The sequence below is a fragment of the Lagenorhynchus albirostris genome, chromosome 17, assembly GCF_949774975.1.
Source record: "Lagenorhynchus albirostris chromosome 17, mLagAlb1.1, whole genome shotgun sequence".
NCBI lineage: Eukaryota > Metazoa > Chordata > Mammalia > Artiodactyla > Delphinidae > Lagenorhynchus > Lagenorhynchus albirostris.
The window spans coordinates 397,785-416,178 of record NC_083111.1 but is presented as its reverse complement, the minus strand read 5'-3'; the positions used below and the strand labels follow the sequence as shown (position 1 = coordinate 416,178).

Here is an 18,394-nt window from a genome sequence, read left to right as displayed (position 1 = left end):
ATCATTTCTATTGATCTGTCTTCAAACTCACTGTTGTTTCCTCTTTTAATTCTGTCTAGTGAATGTTTTATTCCAGGTACTTTTCAGTAAAATTTCTATTTGGCTCTTTTTACACTCCCTCTCTGCTGAGATACCTACTTTTCGTTTATTCCATGTGTATTTTTCTAGACCCCTTAGAGATGGTTAAAATAGCTGTTTAAAGGTCCTTGTATGACCTTTGCCGACCTATTGGTCATCTCAGAGTCGACATCTGCTTACTGTCCTTGTCACTGAAAACAGGCACATTTTCTTGGGTTCTTTGGATTTCGGTGAATTTTGGCTTGTGTCCTAGAAAGTGTGTAGACTGAGCCCCTTTACAGCTCCCAGGGGACGTGGGCTGTTCTGACCCTACAGCAGCCAGCCCCTTAGACTTGCACCTGGGCTCTCGCTTTCTCCTGGCTCAGGTCTCAGTTCAGCTCTCAAGTCAGTCCTGCACACGTGCCCGTCGCGGGGTAGCCACGGCCCACGCGGCTTCTTGTTTGGAGCTAGAGGCTCCCTTGTCCACTCTCTCCCCTGCAGGGTTCCCTTTGCAGCCTTTGGTTCCTCCGGGCACAACACAACAGGGCTTGCTTCTTTCAGAGTCTTCGTACTCAGGCTGCCACGCTCCACGTTGTGGTTGTCCTTGTGGCAGAACTGGGAGAAGACAGAGAAAAGCAGGACCCTCACCACAGTGGCAGAACCTTCTCCTGGTCTCCGCGTCCTTGAAGGTGGCCGTCTCTTGCTGACCCTCAGACCCCTGGGTGGTTGTGATTGCATACTACCCCGTTTCTAGCCGTCACCAGCAGAAGGGCGGCTGCGGCGCCTCCTGTGGCCTCACCAGAGCCAGGGCTCTGTCACTTTTACCAAGATGGCTCTTTCCGGGCTCCTTCCTCCAAGGGCTGACACAAGAGCATGGCGGGTACCACCTTTGTTTCACCTGTGCCCTCCCTCTGGGACTTCCTGGCTACTCTGCCTCGTGGAGTGGAATGCACTCTTCTCGCTGGTGACGGCATGTCCTTGTCCCCTGCTGCCCCACTTTCTGGGAGCCCAGGCCCTCGTTCACGCCGCAGGGTGACATTCCTGTTCACGCGTTGCTTCTCCAGGTGTTTACCCAGCACCCAGGGTCCACCACCTTTGCTTGTTTAGCTCTTGGGAAGGAAGTGGGCACTTGCGTGGTGGTCATGGGGTCAGGAGCACAGGAGCAGATCCGTGGCTGGGGAGGCTGCTTGTTGGGAAAAACTGAAAAAAATAAGCAAGAGAGGTGTGAGACTTGCTAGTTTATCTGGCTACAGTGTTTCTAAGAAATTGAAATTAGTCCGCAGATGCACAGAAAGTTAGTTGATTATTAATTGGGGTGAATTTTGTATGTTCAGGTCCTTTTTCCGTGTTACTGACAATGAAAATAATGAAACTAGAATCATGGGAACCAAGTCAAATATGTAAATCATGATACAAATAAGAATAACCTTCTGGCCGTCCATGTGATACAGCCGTTGTTCTCGGTGGTGGTAACCTGCCCGCTGCTTGACACTGTCCACGTATGTGACGAAGACCTTAGATTCAGAGATAAAAGGAGAAAAATGGTGTTGACTCAACACGGGGTGTGCTGTCCATTTGTTAAGAGAGCAGGTTGCGAGTGTGCGTACTTTACTTTGTGGAGGTGGAAGCAGTAGATGCTGTCTGGAAAATGGTGTTGAAATACCCTCAGTGATCTTCCAAGAGCTGGTTAATTAAAATGGGGGTTAAGTCCAGTTCTGAGAGTGTATATTTATAGTCTAAAAAATGAGCAAAATTTTAACAACTGTAGAATTTCTGTCTGAATGCTGTCCAGCAGCTTCCTGAATGTCAGAGATTTCTTTTATGAGTCTGGCATTAATTCTTATTTTTCTTTGTTTCATGTAGATGTTTCTTTCTCAGCAAAATAGAGGAGAAGCTCACTCTCCTTCCGGACGATGGTGGTGTGAGTGAGGATGCGGACGGGACGGGCGTGCAGGCTCCGGAGGAAGATGCTCGGTCTCTGATCGCCAGCTGCAGGTTCTCCATGAGGCTGCAGATGGTGGAGAGCGCACGGAAGCAGGTGGGCGCGCCCGGGTCACGGACGATCCAAACGTGGCGTTCTTTAAACTTAGCTTTTCTTTAAAATCTGAAGCTTAGAGATAGTTGAGTAGTTAGTATTTTTTTTTTCTCTATAAGGAAGTACACTTGAAGAAATACTTACTTAAAAATTTCCAGAAAGCCTCTAAAGTTTATTATACACTTGTTAATCATTTCAAAATGATTATTCTCTGCTTTACTTATAAAGAAAAGGTTTTCTCTTGTTTAACAAAATGAATGCTTGCCAGGTAGTAACAAATTATATTTAGGTTTAGTTTGTGGAAATCTATCATTTGATAATAAGGTCCTTTCTTGATAAAAGTGCGGTTTGCTTAAAAGTCGCATATAAGCATTTCAACTGTATTAAATTATATTTTTCATGTAATTAAATCATATTTGGATATACTAAGGGAGCTTGCTGCTTTAATGACCCTATATTGATTGCTATTATAAAGCAAAGAATATTATTCTAGTACAAATAATTAATATTTGTTTTGTGGGTTTAAAGGCTCATTTATAGGTGTTTCTTTGAGATGGGTCTTGTATCAGGAATTTTTATATTTCCCATAACAGCAGCCTAAGTGAATAAAGGAAGTAATAACTCTGTCAGTTCCCTGCATTCAGTTCTGGACGAGCTGGCCTTCAGATGCTCTCAGATACTCCACCGAGGAGGCCCTGCCCCCTCGCCTGGTCTCCCCAGTCTCTCCCCTTGAAGTTGTGGATGCTGTGGGTGTTTCAAGTCGTGCCCCCTCCCCACTTTCTGGACTCAGGTAGTGTCTTCCCTCACTGTTTCCTGCAGAGAAAAAGGAGATGCTGTTTTTCCAGCAGGCCCTGGCCATTTCGCCCTCCATCCCCTCAGCTCCGGGTGCAGCAGGGAGTGGCCGGGGCCCGGGGCTGAGGTGGTGCATGTGGCCTCTCAGCAGGAAGTGAGGGGTGCATCCCGGGGCGGGGGTGCAGTGGGTGCTCCCCGCTGCTGGGGGCAGGGCACGAGAAGAGGGGGCAGGAGGGCCCCATGGGGGGGGCATTTGGGGGTGGTAGGAGAGGAAGGTACGGAGATACGTTTAAACAGAATCCCAAGGGGAGAAACTGGGAATTGTGGACGCCGCCGTGGGCGGACGGCTTGTCTCGTGATGCTGGTTTGAGGTGGGTTGTAGAGCATGTGGCCCAGAACTAGGGACTGGAGACTAGGAGGTCATCGAAGGTCTTGGACGTGCTGGTGGGGATGAGAACTGTGTGAAATGTACACTCTTATACGCAGATGTAATAAGGCCAGAGACTGCAGGAATGACGAGGGTGGCTGGACTTTTGGCCTGAGTGGTTGGAAGGGTCGTAACAAGGACGCATAGGACTGATGTCAGTGTCCTTGAAGCTCAGCAGAGAATTAGATGTAAAAGACATCCCCAAACAACCAACTAAATAAAAAACAGAGAAACGTATATTAAAACTAAAAACTTCTGTGCCTCAAATGGCACACTCAAGAAAGTGAAGAGACAGCCCATATGATGGGAAAAAATATTTGGAAATCATGTATCTGGTAAGGGTCCGCTTATCCAGAATACATAAATAACTCTTTACAACCAAACAACATAAAGCCAAACAACCCAGCGAGAAAACAGGCAAAGGATCTGAATAGACATTTCTCACAAGAAGACACACAAGTGGCCAGTACGCACATGAAAAGACACTCAGGGCACTTCCCTGGTGGTCCAGGAAGTGGACTTCCTAACTTCCTGGTTAGGACTCCGCACTTCCACTGCAGGGGGCACGGGTTCGATCCCTGGTTGGGGAACTTAAGATCCCACAAGCCGTGTGGCATGGCGAAAGAGAGAAAGAAAGAGAGGGGGAGAGAGAGAAAGAAGGAAAGAAAAGACACTCAGCACCACGAGTCATCAGGAGGATGTAGGTCAAACCACAGCCAGGTCCCGCCGCACACCCACAGGACGGCTGGAGTAGAGGGACGGCCCTCCGTGCAGGGAGGTGAGCAGTGCAGCCACCGTGGAGATCAGTCTGGCAGCTCCTCCAAAAGCCAGAGGGTTACCATTTGACCCAGCAGTTCCCCTCCTCGGTATATACCCAAGAGAAATGAAAACTTAACGTCCACACAGAAATCTGTATACAGATTCTTTATGTTCATTGAAATTAGAAAAAAGAGCATTATTCAGAATAGCCAAAAGGTGGCAACAATGCGAAGGTTTATCAGTAGATAAGTAGATAAATGACCTGTGATTTATGCATGCAGTGGCATGTTACGCAGCCAGAGCAAGGGGTGAAGTTCTGATACACACCACCAGGCACAAAGTCAGAGCACAGCTGACTCCCTGGGTAGGAAGTGTCCAGAATGGGCAGACCCGGGGCAGAAGGCTGTAGTCTCTGGGGGCTGGGGGAGGGGAGCAGATGCCTGTGGATGGAGGGTTTCTTGGCGGACGACAGAGTCCCGGAATCAGACGGCAGCCGTGGGTGCCCCGCTGCGTGAGTGTCCCGGAGACTCTGGACTGTGTATCTGTCCCCACGATAAAGCTAAGGTGATGGGTCACTGCGGGCCAGCGAGAAGCTCCTCTCGTAGAGCGACTTGACTTCTCATCATCCTCCTGTGTCATCTTTCTGCTTTCTCTCTTCCGCCGTGTAGAATAATTTCTCGCTTGCCTTGAAACTGCTGAAGGAACTGCACAGAGAGTCAAAAACACGGGAGGACTGGCTCGTGAAGTGGGTGCAGAGCTACTGCCGGCTCAGCCACGGCCGGGCCCGGGCCCAGCGCCCGCCCGAGCAGCTCTGCGCGGCGCTGAAGACGGTGCCCCTGCTGGGTACGAGGCTCTTCTCCTCCCACAGTTTGTGTTGTGGCTGTGTGTCTTCTCGCAGTATCCTTTGTACTGCTTTATCTGACAGTTGGGAATTAGATTTGTAAAACTTTTATTAAGTATTTATTGAACATGCGGCGCCAAGGTGCCGTGTGTCCAGTAATGCTACCGCATGGGACTCCTGGGGCTTTTGTTTCTTCATCTGTAAACTAAAGTTGAAGTTCTAAAATGTTCTCTTTAAGACTTAGCCAAATTTTGGGTGTAACAGTTTAATTATTTTGAAAACTTTATGTTTACATACAAGAACTGCCTAAAACAATTAGCCATGAGAGCCTTTTTCCTCCTCAGTTCTTCTGTCTGTGATGACGTGGCCTGTAAGGCTGAGCGGGAACCCCGTGTGTGGGTCCCGGGTCTCGTGTGCACGTCCCAGGTGCACGGCAGGGCTTTCCTGCGGCCTCCCGCTGGTCCCGAGCCCGACTCTTGGGCAGGATGGGGAAGCACTTTCCACGTTGATCCCAGGATCGGAATATGACGCCGTGACTGCTCAGCTCTTTTTATAGGCTTTTCTGGGGGGGGGCAGGAGGAGTTTGCTGCCATGAAGACGGCACTCGGTTCTCGTGATAATGACTGGCTGCCGTCGGTCACGGCCCTGTGAAGTAAGCGTCTCCTGGAGGAGCAGGTGGTGTGCGTGCAGGACTTGCCGGGTGACGGCCCTTTCTCTTCTCGACCTCTGCACGCTGTAGGCTTGCCCAGAGCCACACGGCCGGACATAGTACTAGACCTTGGACTGCGGTGGTCTCCATTGCTTTGTCAGCTGTAGGTCACAGCATCAGTTTAAAAATCTGCGTTATTGATGTACATGCACGAATGCATTAGAAAGCACACTTTCTGTTCTCTGTTAACACAAAGAAGTGCTTGGACAAAATGCAGAAGGGTGATGCTTGAATGAAAGTTTATTTGGTGTTTTAATTGTTGAGCCTCGGTGGGCCGTGGTCGCTGGTGACAAAGAACATTGTTCGTTAATGTGAGTTCAAGAGATTCTCGAGTCAACGTTTGAAGTCAGTTTCTTATACCTTCAAGATTTCTTTTAGTTTCTTAATAGAAAACAACCTTTGAACACTATGAATATCTTCTTTGTAACTTACGTCAGTCACTCAGTTCTCAAAAAATCCTGTGTGCGTGTGTGTAATCCAGCAGGTGAGAACACATCAAGCTACTTGAGCAGAAACGTTGTGGCGTCCCGTGACCATAACATTCTCGTGGGCACAGCGTACAAGATCATGGCCGACGCTCTCAGCAGTGAGCCCACCTGCCTCGCTGGGATCGAGGAGAGCAAGGCCAGGAGCGTCGTGGAGCTCTCGGGATCCAGTTCAGAGGATGCAGAGAAGGTAGTGACGCTGGGAGCCTGAGCGCTTCGTGTCGTGTGTTTGTCTCGACCGCGCAGGCTCCGCTACACGAAAGAAATGACAAGTCTCGCTTTGTGTTTTCAAGACACATTTGACAGTTACACGCAGTCAGGTTTCTTATTGGAAAAATGACCTACTCCCCGTGTTTCCTGTTTATTTGAACGACACCCTTCTTTTAGTGTTAATAGCGAGAAGTCTGTGTTGGCTTGATGTGGACGGTTCTCCCGTGAATCTTGTTAGTGGAATCTCACCACCGGCCACCATTCAGACGCCCCGCTAGCTTATGGGCAGAATCAGCTTTTCTGCTTTTTTGTGTAGCACCTGCTCTGTTGGCACTGCTCAGGTGGTTCTGTGTACTTGTGAGTTCCCACGTGCTCCCCGCGCCACTTGTGTCCCCAGCCTCCAGCTCTACCTGAGCCACGCCCCGCGTGTTGGTGTTCAGGCGCCGAGATGGCGTAGGGCCGGCGTCTCTTTCCCAGTCCAGGCAGACCTGGCTCTGCCCTCGAGCGGCTTTCTGTTTACCGGTGGCTGACGGGTCCCAGGGGGGCAGGGTCTTCAGGAAGCTTGGTCTCGCTCACAGCCTGCCGGGGTCTCTGCGTTCCAGGTTGCGGCAGGCCTGTACCAGGGAGCATTCCACCACCTTTCTGAGGCCGTGCGGACGGCAGCACAGGAGGAGGCCGGGTGCTCGGCGCAGGGCCAGGAGCCTGCATGCGGGCTGGTGGCGGCTTACCTGGCGCTGGTGGAGTTCTGTGACCAGCGGCTCCGCAAGCAGGAGGAGGGCCCCCCCGGTGAGCCCCGCGCGTGCCCACTGAAGATGTAGGGTCTTGCGGGTCCTGTGCTCTCCTGTGTGTTTTTCAATGGCATGTGTTCTAAGAGACGGCTTGTCTAAGAGGCTGTGACATGGCCATGCCCCACGGCCGGTGTGGGACCGGAGTTGGGCGTCTCCGTCCCTCCCTCCCTCCGCTTCCCTGGCGCGTGTCTGGCCAGCTCCTGTGGCCACCCCTCGTGTTCCAGCCCAGGAAGCAAACTACTTCACCCGGTAGCAGAGGTCAGCGTCAGAGAGGAGCTCTTTTTTTTTTTTTTTTTGCAGTACACGGGCCTCTCACTGTTGCGGCCTCTTCCGTTGCGGAGCGCAGGCTCACGGGCCCAGCCGCTCCGCGGCACGTGGGATCTTCCTGGACCGCACGAACCTGTGTCCCCTGCAGCGGCAGGCGGACTCTCAACCACTGCGCCACCAGGGAAGCCCCAGAGAGGAGCTCTTACATGCAGTCCGAGACCGTCTGCTGAGCTGCAGTAGTTGTTAGAAAGGAAGCCCGGGGGAGAGCAGCCAGCGCTCAGTATGCCACTCGTGTCTGTGTGTGGGTAGTGACCACGTCTCTCCTCTCCTGTCCCCGGTAGTCCTGGACGCTGCAGAACTGCGCACGTATCCAGCCCTCGTGGTGGACAAAATGCTGAAAGCTCTGAAGTTACACTCCAGCGAGGCCAGGCTGAAGTTCCCCAGACTCCTCCAGATCGTTGAGCTGTATCCAGAGGAGACCCTGGGCCTCATGACCAGAGAGGTCGGTGTCTTCCTTCTGGCGGAGGGGACTTGACGGAACTAACAGATGTGTTGTGTGGGGTGCGTGTGTTAATGGCTTTTCATAACCACGGAGTTTTGCTCCATCCCAACAACATGTGTCATTGAAAACCGTGTAAAGGAGTGTTCCCATGCACCCACTTTGCTCTGTGGGTGTTGACACGAAGGCCGCGTCTGAACGAGGACCGAGACGGGAGGAGGTGAGACCTCCACCCGGAGCTGGCTGCCCCTCAGGGCTGAGCTGCGTCTGTACATCCGGGGGCCTTATGCTCAGGTCACCGTTCAGCAGCAAGAAAAGGGGGACGTTTCAGGTGCCATCCCCCCACGCTCCACATCTCGGGAACCCCCAGGGCTCCTGCCCCACGTCCCGCTTGCCCGCTCTCACCCCATCCCGGCCTCTCCACTGGGGCTGCATTGGGGAAAAAGGGGAGGGTTATCAGAAAGGCTCCTTAGCGACTTCGTGGATGTTTAACTGGAAGACAGGGCCAGGCTTTGAGTTGATGACGTAATAGTTCAGAAAGGGTGCACGGCAGGTCTGTAGACGGTGCTGGTCGCCGAGCCCGCAGTCAGTTCTCTGTGCGCTTGGACAGGTGAGGGTTTTCAGTAGGTCCTACACAGGAGATTAAAGTAAATTCGGTATGAAATGCGGTACACATGCATTTTCCTCAAAGATAAGTAAAGAAATATTTCAGTAAGTTATGGTTCTTTTCTTCCCCCAAATCATACTTGTATATGATAAAAATAGCATTTTGAGTTTGTGTGGAAACGAACGGAGTGGTGGGTTGATGTTGTCATGACCCTTGAGATGGGCAGCTGGCCTTGCACTGAGGGCCCCCAAGCCTCCCGTCCTTCCTGGCTTTGTACCAGCATTCCAAGTGCAGCGGAGTTTATCTTGAAATAAACACCTGGAAAAGCATTAGAGGAAAACCTGAGCAAAATCTGAAAATGGTCTTGGAGTTAAGAGACAAAACCCAGGAGCTATAGAGGAAAATAACTTGATGCTTCTATTGTTAAAAAAATGCTATATACAAAGTTAAGGAAAAAAACTGGGAGAAAAGATTTGCAACACATACTGGAGATGGAGAGCAGGCGTCTCCGCTGTCTGCAACAGACAGACTCGTAGCAAGGGGCGTCGCACGTGTGGTTAAAGCACGTAATGCAGGTAAACGCTGACTGCCCAGCCTCGCTAATGATGAGACGCGCAAATTAAAGTTAGGTATCTTTCACTTCTCAGATTGCAAATAGATTTTAAAAATTGTCAGATTGACAATAGATTTTAAAAATGGATCACGTCAAGTGTCGGAAAGGATTTTGGAAAGTAGTCGATCTACTACGCTTTTAGAAGTGGAAATTTGAAAAATCTTGGAGGGAAATTTAGCAATGTTTTTTACAGTTGTTAAAGTTCACATTAAAAGTAAAAAGGAATTTAGGAACTCATTTAGGAATTTCTCCTATGGGTATATAGCACAAGTACAAAGAGATAAACATAGGGTTGTGCATTGTAGTATCTGGATAGCAAAAATTGCAGATACCCTAAAAGTTCATCATAGAGCCCTTGTGAAATGAAGCAGAATATGGTACAGCTGTTAAAAGGAGTGAGGCAGATCTAAGAAAAGCCAGCAACAGCAAGTCTCCTCCAGGTCCATTCTTCTGAAGAAAGGGTCCACGTGCACACGCCCTGAAAAGGCCCAGAAGAATCGATGCTTCCCAGTGGGTTGGAACCGGAGGGCTGAGAAGACTTTCTGTCTACACGTCTGTCGGTTTTTATAGTGCCGGTAGCAGATACAGCTATGCTTTGATACTGGACACAGCACACTTCTGTAAGGGAGGGCGCTGCATGTGCCGCTCATCACTCACTTCTTTCCGTTTCAGATTTCTTCCATTCCTTGCTGGCACTTCATCGGCTGGGTCAGCCACATGGTGGCCTTGCTAGACAAGGAGGAGGGGGTCGCCGTCCAGCGCACCGTAGCGGACATCGCCGACCACTACCCGCAGGCCATCGTGTACCCGTTCATGATAAGCAGTGAAAGCTATGCCTTCAGAGACACTTCTGCTGGCCATAAGAACAAGGACTTTGTGGCCAGGTGACACAAGAAAAATTAGGTCCATCCAACACTGAAAGGTTATCGAAACGTCTGTGGTCAAAGCAGACACAGGGACGCTTATGTGTGTCCTCAGATGAATTAGAGCTGCCGTGGAGGGCAGGAGGCCTAAATGTCTGTCTGTTGGGTGCATCTGCCCTGGTGTGTTATTTGCTGTAGAATTTATTTCCTTTTGTAAACACAGTTCATCTTAAAATGTTATTCATGAGATGGTTATGCTAACCATTAGTAATCTGTTGGTTGAGACGAACTAGATGAGATGCTTTTTGGAATCAGTTCCTGAAATTGTTCTGTAATTTAAAATCTCCGGGAAGCCCCCCCTTCTTCGTTAAGTCAGTAAACTGCCCAGGTGTCCTTTTCGCTTCTTCAGTTGATTTGTAAGTGAGGACAGTTGCCGGAGCCGGCAGCAGTGTTTTACTTTAGAAAGAATACTTGGTAAATGCACGGCATTTTAGTTGCCCTTCTCTGTCAAGAGCTGATTTGCCTCATTATTTAGAGTGGGACAAGGCTGCGGGGCACAGCCCTCATCCCGGCTCGCCGATGGGCCAGCCGTGCAACCCACCCACCCTGTGGTGCCCTCCTGTGTCTCAGCAGAGGCAGCTGCCGCGTGATCGCTTCCTTAGAAAGAAAGAAAGCAAAGAGAAATGTTGAAAGTTTGTTGAGAAGCGGGGCCTTTTGAACTTGAGATCGTGGGCGCCAAAATGTTGAGAATTTGCTTTCATCTCATCTCTTGATACAGGACACGCTTTGTGCTTCATCTGTTTTGGAGATAATTTTTAAATTGCTCCTTCCCTAGACTGTGTAGTTGGTTATGTATTGTTTTATATATAAATATAATTATATATACATAAAAATTATAGGCCTTGATCTTTGGAAGATGTTTGAGCACCTAAACCTGGTCATTTTTTGTAGGATTAAAGCTAAGTTAGATCGAGAAGGAGTGGTTCAGGACTTCATTAACGCTCTGGAGCAGCTCTCCAGCCCTGAGATGCTCTTTAAGGTAGCGTTAACAGCTTCCCGCACGTAAGACACGGGCTCAGTGCAACCTGCCTGCAGTCCAACTTGACGTGTCTTTTTTTCTGCACAGGACTGGACGGAGGACGTCAAGCTTGAACTAGAAAAGAACCCTGTAAATAAGAAGAACCTTGAGAGGATGTATGAGAGAATGTACGCAGCCTTGGGAGACCCACAGGCTCCGGGTCTCGGGAGTTTTCGAAGGAGGTTTATCCAGGTATGGGGGGGCAGCAGCCGCTTGGTGATTACAGCCATTATGAAGACGAGGGCTTCTATTTGCTGGTGTGTTAATACTTCTGGTTTTAAAATGTGTGTTGAATTTGTAAACTTCCCTTAGATTTGTGTCTGTTAGATATTGATGGCGTGTGTTAGGTCAGACGGTGGCAAGTGGGGCACAGGTAAAACCTCAGGGTTTCTGTTACATTCTGTTCTTCATGGCCAGATTCTTAGATATGAAGGTTATGTGTAGTTTAATGTTTTTAATCCTCAGAGTGATTTGGGTATCGGACCAGGAAAACGTTTGTATTTGCCGCAGGTTGTAACCATTTTGTGAGCACTTAGTTCTGTCCAAGGCTCCGAGAGTTCACGGGGCCACCTGACACGTGCTGTGTGGACAGAGCTGTGGCGTCAGCGTGAGCTCCAGTTTCAGAGTTGCTCCAGACTTGGAAGGGAGAGAACGCACGCGGTGCTTCCCGCCTGGCCCCTCCCACCCCCGACCCCCGACCCCACCCCCGGGACGGGGGTGGGCCTCCTCCGTCTGCACCTGTGTGCACCTCTCCTGCGTTTGTCACGCTGAGTTCGTTTTGACAATTTGGTGAAACCGCTTCTGTTCACGAAACCTCAAGAAGCTTTATAAAGAGCGTGTAGGAGCCCCGGTGCTCACCAGTCACGCGTCTCTGGTGCAGAGGAGCGTCTCTGTCCCTTGGGGGTGTACCAAGTGCTTCAGCGAGACGTAGGTCACACGCCCTGCCGCGCGTGCAGTCACAGGGTGCGGCGCCCGAGGGTTCGCTGTTTTCCCGCCGCTCCCTGCTCTGCCGGCCCCCGGGGGCTCGCCTGCCCAACCTTCCGCGTGGACAAGTCCCGCGGGGCCCGGCTTCTTTCACTCGGCGGCCCGCGTGCTGCAGCCTGTGTCGGTGCCTCCCCTCTGGGTGCTGGGGCTTGCTCCACAGCCCGTGTCCCTCGTCCACTGAGCGATGCTCCTGTGCAGTAGGCACAGTGACTCCGGGGCGCCCTCCTGAGTCAGACTCGGGGGCAGGGCTGGCCCCACTCACCTCTGCCCGCGGAGCCCACCGCTGGCGTCTCTGGACACGCGGGCGGGGGACGGTTCTGACCTCCAGAGGGAGGGCTGGGGGAGTCGTCCCTGCTTCGGGGAGCTTCCCTTAACTGTCTGAATGTGGGAACAGACAGGACTACCTGCTGCCTAACGTGTCCCGGGCTGTGTCTCAAGCGACAGTAAAACCCTAAGCCTCGGCACGTACTGCATTTTATGACGCGTGTTCGACCCCATGTCCTATCAGGTCAGCCTCACAGCACTGCTGCCCAGTGACTGCAGGTCCCCGGCGGGCAGCCCACGTCCCGAGAAGGTACTGAAGGGCGGCGGGCCCGCGGCCGCAGCGGGAACCGTCGGTGGGAAGGCGCTTGCGTCCGCCCTGTCCCCAGCTGGGGCCGCGCCAGCCTCTGCGGTCACAGCGCAGGAGCAGCCGCGGCGGGCAGCGGGCGGGCAGCAGGGATGGCGGCCTCAACAGGCTTGACGTGTGAAATCGGCCAGGGTCTGGGGCTCGCCAGGCCTTGTTCTGAGCCACGCCGCTTGTGCTAAGCACGTGGCCGGCCCAGGGCCAACCGAGAGGGCGGCAGAGGGGTCGCCGTGAGCTTCCTGTGGAGGGGGGGTGGGGGCCTGCCTGTTGGCCCCACCCTGGAAACCGCAGCCTGGCGGGCTTTGTCCCGGCCAAGCTCAGCCCTCCGCGCGCCCAGCAGGGCCGAGCCCGGCAGAAGCCTCCCCACAGCTGCAGCCGCGGTTTGTCCAGAGCTTGCTTCCTAGTACCCGAGACAGTCCATCTGGAACTTTCTGCTTCGCACCAAATCAGCACACAGTTTGCGTCGGTTAATTCAAATATTAATCCGCTAAAGCAGAACTGCCTCAGGTTTCAGTCTAGGGGGCCCTTAGGAGCGTTGTGCCCTCTGGATCAGTGCTGGTGCTGGTTATGCTGGGAAATGCGGATTGATCTCTCCCTTCATTCTAAGGATTGCAGACTGTTTCTATACTTTCAGTCCATTTATAGACCAAGGAAGAACTGTGTTTTATATATGTTAATTTTCCTGTAGTGGATTGTCTAAAACAGAGCTTATATTTCATTTATACCAGGCTCATGATGTGGGGTTAGTTCTACATTTGGGAAAACATTTCTAATTAAAGATGATCAGGTGAATCTTGACACCTTAGGTCACTGTTAGTAATACTCTTGAGTTTTGTTTCTTGTTCTTTTAAAATTTTTTTTTTTTTTTTTTTTTTTTTTTGCGGTACGCAGGCCTCTCACCGTTGTGGCCTCTCCCGTTGCGGAGCACAGGCTCCGGCCGCTCCGCGGCATGTGGGATCTTCCCGGACCGCGGCACGAACCCGTGTCCCCTGCATCGGCAGGCGGACTCTCAACCACTGCGCCACCAGGGAAGCCCTTGTTTTTTAAATTTTGATATCAGGGTTATAATTTAAATAAATATTTGAGTAGAAACTAATACAAAGAATGATCTGATATATTCCAAGATAGGGAACTTCTAATAATAACCGCTTCTAGAAATACAACTTACCCAAATGCTATTTATACTGGTTCTTGATCCAAAATAATGGCTTGAAAGACCCTCACTAAGGGAAAGTGGTTTTTTCTTATGTTTTTCTCTTTGCTGCGAGGAAGAACTTTGGGCTGTTCATTTTTTAAAAATTTGTTTATTTGTTTTTGGCTGTGTTTGGGTCTTTGTTGTTGCGCGCGGGCTTTCTCAAGTTGTCGTGAGCGGGCGCTGCTCTTTGTTGCGGTGCGCGGGCTTCTCATTGTGGTGGCTTCTCTTGTTGTGGAGCACGGGCTCTAGAGTGCAGGCTCAATAGTGGTGGTGCACGGGCTAAGTTGCTCCGCGGCATGTGGAATCTTCCCGGACCAGGGCTCGAACCCGTGTCCCCTGCATCGGCAGGCGGATTCTTAACCACCGCGCCAGCAGGGCAGTCCCTGGGCTGTTCATTTCCATTGAATTATGTCCTTTATTTTGTACTTTGTTCCTACTTACTCCCATCGTCATGATGGTGCAGATCAGCAGCTGTACAACGGACACAGAGGTTAAAGGATTTCCCCATGTATTTAAAGCCCTTATTAAGAATTTATGCTCAGAAGTCACCGCTGACTGTCATCCTTTCCATCTTCTCAAAGGCGCACAAAGACAAAAACAAAGGCAGCCTACTGTGCTTTAAGAGTGTTGAAACATTCAAGGAGAGTGAAACTGTCAGTTAAAAGTGCAGAAAAAAACCCAATACAACTTGAGCCCCTGTTTATTATGAAGATTCGTGAGCCTGGAACTTTTTCAGAAGTTCAGCTAAACATTAATATTTCAGGTAAATTATCATTAATTTCAGGCTTTTGGGAAAGAATTTGATGAACACTTCGGCAGAGGAGGCTCTAAGCTCCCTGGCATGAGGCTCCAGGACTTCCGCAGCATCACCGGCTCGCTGCTTGGGAGGATGAGCAGGGCCTCGAAGGCGCCAGGGAACCTGAAGGAGTGCTCGCCCTGGATGAGCAGCTTCAGGGCGGAGTTCCTGAGGGCCGAGCTAGAGGTTCCTGGTGAGTTCACCGCGCGGCGGGGGTGGGCAGGAGGGTGCTTGGAGGAGAGTCGTGCTGCAGCCGGCACTTTTGATTCTGAGATGGTGAAATCGGGATCTTGACAGTTTTCTTTCTTTAAAAAGAATTTTAAATTCCACATATTTTTCATCATTAGGAAAATCTATAATTACTGTGAGTAGTACGCTTATTAAACGTCTAGTCATATTCCTGGTGAAGACAAGTGCTCAGACGTCCACCTACTAATAACGGTAGCTGGTAACGTCCTCCGAACCTACCCGCGCACGGTAGGAACTGCAGCATCTGAGAAGTGCAGTAAGACGCGGCATGCCTGCACACGGCTTTGCGGGCTGTGCGCCGCGCGCACCTACAGCAGCGACGCGCCGGCAGGAGGGGCGCTGGAGTGGCACTGAGGACCCGCCCTGGCTTCACCGTGGAATTTGCCAGACCGAGCGTTGCACCCTGGTCACTTAGGTCCTTATTCCAGTGGGGAGAAAGGGATTTGGAGAAACAGTTTCCTTTGTTGTTATTAACAGCTGCGCATCACATACCGTGAGTTTCAAAAAAACCACCGAAAACAGAGCCTCCTGACATGCAGCTTGACTCCGCTGGAAACAGCACGGGTGTTCGCCCGGGGCGCTGCCGTCCCTGTTTGCCTTTGTCTGCTCCACCCGAACGGGAAGCGGCGTCCACTAGCCTGTCAAACTGAGAAATGGCAGCATTTAAAAAAATACGTCCAGTGAAAACTTGGAGTTAAAACTCCCCTCCTGTTAGACCAGTGGGTGTGTTTTAAATGCAGGGTGCAGCCTCTGAGTCAGGCTTCTGTGGTTTGTCCCAGGTCAGTACGACGGCAGAGGGAAGCCGATGCCCGAGTACCACGCCCGCATCGCCGGCTTCGACGAGCGGGTAGGTGCTGGGCGTCAGCTCCTCAGGTTCCAGGAGAGGCAGCTCACTCCCCATGTCGGTCTCAAGCGCACGGGGTTCTCTGAGGGTTGTGTTACAAGTTTTCTGATGGGAATTCACTGACCTTAATGTTTCCAGTCTTTCAACATCAGTCATGTTGAAGGACCTAGTGAACTCGAAGAATAAACTCTGTGTGTGTGTGTGTGTGTGACAAACGTACGAGTCTTAAGTGCCTGTAGCGAGTGGACATGTCGTGTGTGGCTTGTCCCCGAGGACGCGTGTCTATAAGCTCTTCACTTGTCACCGGGAACCTGGCACCTCTTGGCACTGCAGCCGGGCAGGAACAGGGACCAGGAGACTCAGTGCCCTCGCTTGTCCTTTGCTCTGTTGCCCTCCTGTGTCCCTGGAGGGCGTGCCCCAGGCCTCGTCTCCCCTCCGGTGATGAGACCCGGGCCCATCTGAAAACGCTGTTTCGTTTGACCTTTAAAGGTGAAAGTGATGGCCTCGCTCAGGAGACCAACGCGCATCGTGGTCCGCGGGCACGACGAGCGCGAGTACGCCTTCCTGGTGAAGGGCGGGGAGGACCTGCGGCAGGACCAGCGCGTCTGCCAGCTGCTGCAGGTCATGAACGGGGTGCTCGCCCGCGACGCCGCCTGTGGCCAGAGGGGCCTGCAGGTGACCACCTACCGCGTGGTGCCCATGACCTCCAGGTGCGCAGAGCCCCCTGCGGGCGATGGGGGCGCAGGGGGCACAGGACCGGAAGGGGTTTTGTCGGGAAGGGGAGGAGGGGGTCCCGTGACGGTTCGGGTTCTAGGTGTCACGGGACATAGGCCAACAGCACAGACGCTGCTCAGCCCGTGATGTTCATCCTCGTGGAGAAAGGGAAGAACTGTGTTCTAGAGAAGCGAGGGCAGGGGTGTTCATGACTGTTCTCTCCTTTCAGGTTGGGGCTAATTGAATGGATCGAAAGCACCTGCACCTTGAAGGAACTCCTTCTGAGCAGCATGTCACGGGAGGAGAAGGCGGCCTACACCAGGTGACCTGGAGTCCCAGGGCCCTGCCCCGGCCCTGCCCGGCCGCCCCAGCCCACAGGTCACCTCCACCCCGCCTCCAGGGACCTGAATTTTCAGGCCCTTTCATTGGCGCCCTTGGGCGCCACCTGGCCTGTACTTTAATCTGCCTCTCCATGGGTGAACAAAGGAAATGGAGTCCGGGGTTCTAAACAGTAGTTGCATATATTTTATCACAATTTTTAAAAAAGGATTAACTTTGGGGAAGAAGACTCTTTGAGGAAAATAAAACAGTAAGGTTAGCAGCTAACATTTAATTATACATTTTCTGTGGCACTAGTCTCAGTTCTTAATGTGTATGAAGTCATTTATTTCTTACAAAAAGCAAGAAGGTGAGTATCGTTGTCACCTCTGTACAGACGAGACAGCTGAGGCTGGAGAGGTGAGGCTGCCCCGGCCTGTGGGGGGCGCAGGTGGGCGAGTAGGTCCAGGTCATGAATCAGGTGCTTTTTCTGTTTTCCTTTATCATTTTTTATTTTCCAGGTTTGCTACGATGAGCATGTTATTTTTCAATCAGGAAGTTTTTAAAAAAATTTGTTCCTTGTTTCTGTAAAGAAAACTAAGGACAGCATGGCTTACAGCCGTTTTGAAGCAAGGGTTGGCACGTTTGGGGGACCAGCGTTAGGCTGGCGGGCGAGGAGATTCTCCTTACTGGACTCCTGCCCCTTCCTGAGAGCGCCTGCGCGGGGCCGGTGTTCTCATCGGTCACGCTCTCGTTCCTGGACAGTAGTTGCTACGTGGGGCAGTGTTTACCGTTACTTCCATTCACTTGAGTCTTTTGCCTAAAGTTGTTCCTGCTGCCCCTGCAGCACCGGCACCCTGGGGCCAGGAGTCCCCCCTCTCGCTTGTGCTTGTGCTGACGCCCAGGGGGCCCGAGCCACTCGCACAAGTGACCTTCCCGGTTCCCACGGCCCCCGCCCCCCGCCTCCCACTTGTAAGATGGGAGGCTGGCATCCGGTAAACACAGGTGTCCAAGGAGTATAAAGTGCTTTTCACATATGGAATTGTATACATTACTTCCCACTACCTTTTTAAAACAAGGCACTTCAAGCCCCCATTCCTAAGATCATTGCTGTTTTTTTCTTAATTTACATGTTGCAGTTTTCCAACCTAAAGACTTTTATCCGGTTGAAACTAGGAGAGAATTTAGATGGAAATGGAGTGGTCTCTGTGAAATTAACATAGTAGCAACTCAGAAAAGATTCACCTTAAGGGATTTAACTACTAAGTAACATATTGTGAAGTTGTTCTGTCTTTAGTGATTATTATTTTTTTTTTTTAAGGAAAACTTGTTAAAACTTTTGATGCAAACGCAAAAGTGGCTAAACATACAAGTAACACAGTGTTTCCACCTGTCCCCACACTGCCTTTTGCCTGTGAAACATTATTGCAAACAAGCTTTTCAAATTCAATTCAAACCCATCATCATTTAAGAAGATACTTTTTGGCACTCACTGTGGATTTTGTCTGTGTCTGCATACTGGAAATGGTTTAAAAGAAAAAACAAGCGTGGCAGTGTTTAATGACAGAAGCAGACAGGCTGTCTTCAACAAGTAGCTTGTGGTCATTTTGCTTCTTTAGTGATTTACGTGCTTTAAACA

General features: G+C 51.1%; 1 protein-coding gene across 1 annotated transcript in view; it reads left to right on the top strand.

Moving 5' to 3' along the window:
* PRKDC (protein kinase, DNA-activated, catalytic subunit) overlaps positions 1-18,394 on the top strand; it is a 150,244-nt gene that overhangs the window by 126,501 nt on the left and 5,349 nt on the right. Inside the window, exons 69-80 of the mRNA XM_060128298.1 lie at positions 1,921-2,095; positions 4,739-4,913; positions 6,102-6,295; positions 6,918-7,101; positions 7,712-7,872; positions 9,762-9,973; positions 10,904-10,991; positions 11,079-11,222; positions 14,619-14,823; positions 15,659-15,726; positions 16,213-16,433; positions 16,667-16,759. Coding sequence (XP_059984281.1) covers positions 1,921-2,095; positions 4,739-4,913; positions 6,102-6,295; positions 6,918-7,101; positions 7,712-7,872; positions 9,762-9,973; positions 10,904-10,991; positions 11,079-11,222; positions 14,619-14,823; positions 15,659-15,726; positions 16,213-16,433; positions 16,667-16,759 — 1,920 coding nt within the window. The remainder of the gene's footprint in view (positions 1-1,920; positions 2,096-4,738; positions 4,914-6,101; positions 6,296-6,917; positions 7,102-7,711; positions 7,873-9,761; positions 9,974-10,903; positions 10,992-11,078; positions 11,223-14,618; positions 14,824-15,658; positions 15,727-16,212; positions 16,434-16,666; positions 16,760-18,394) is intronic.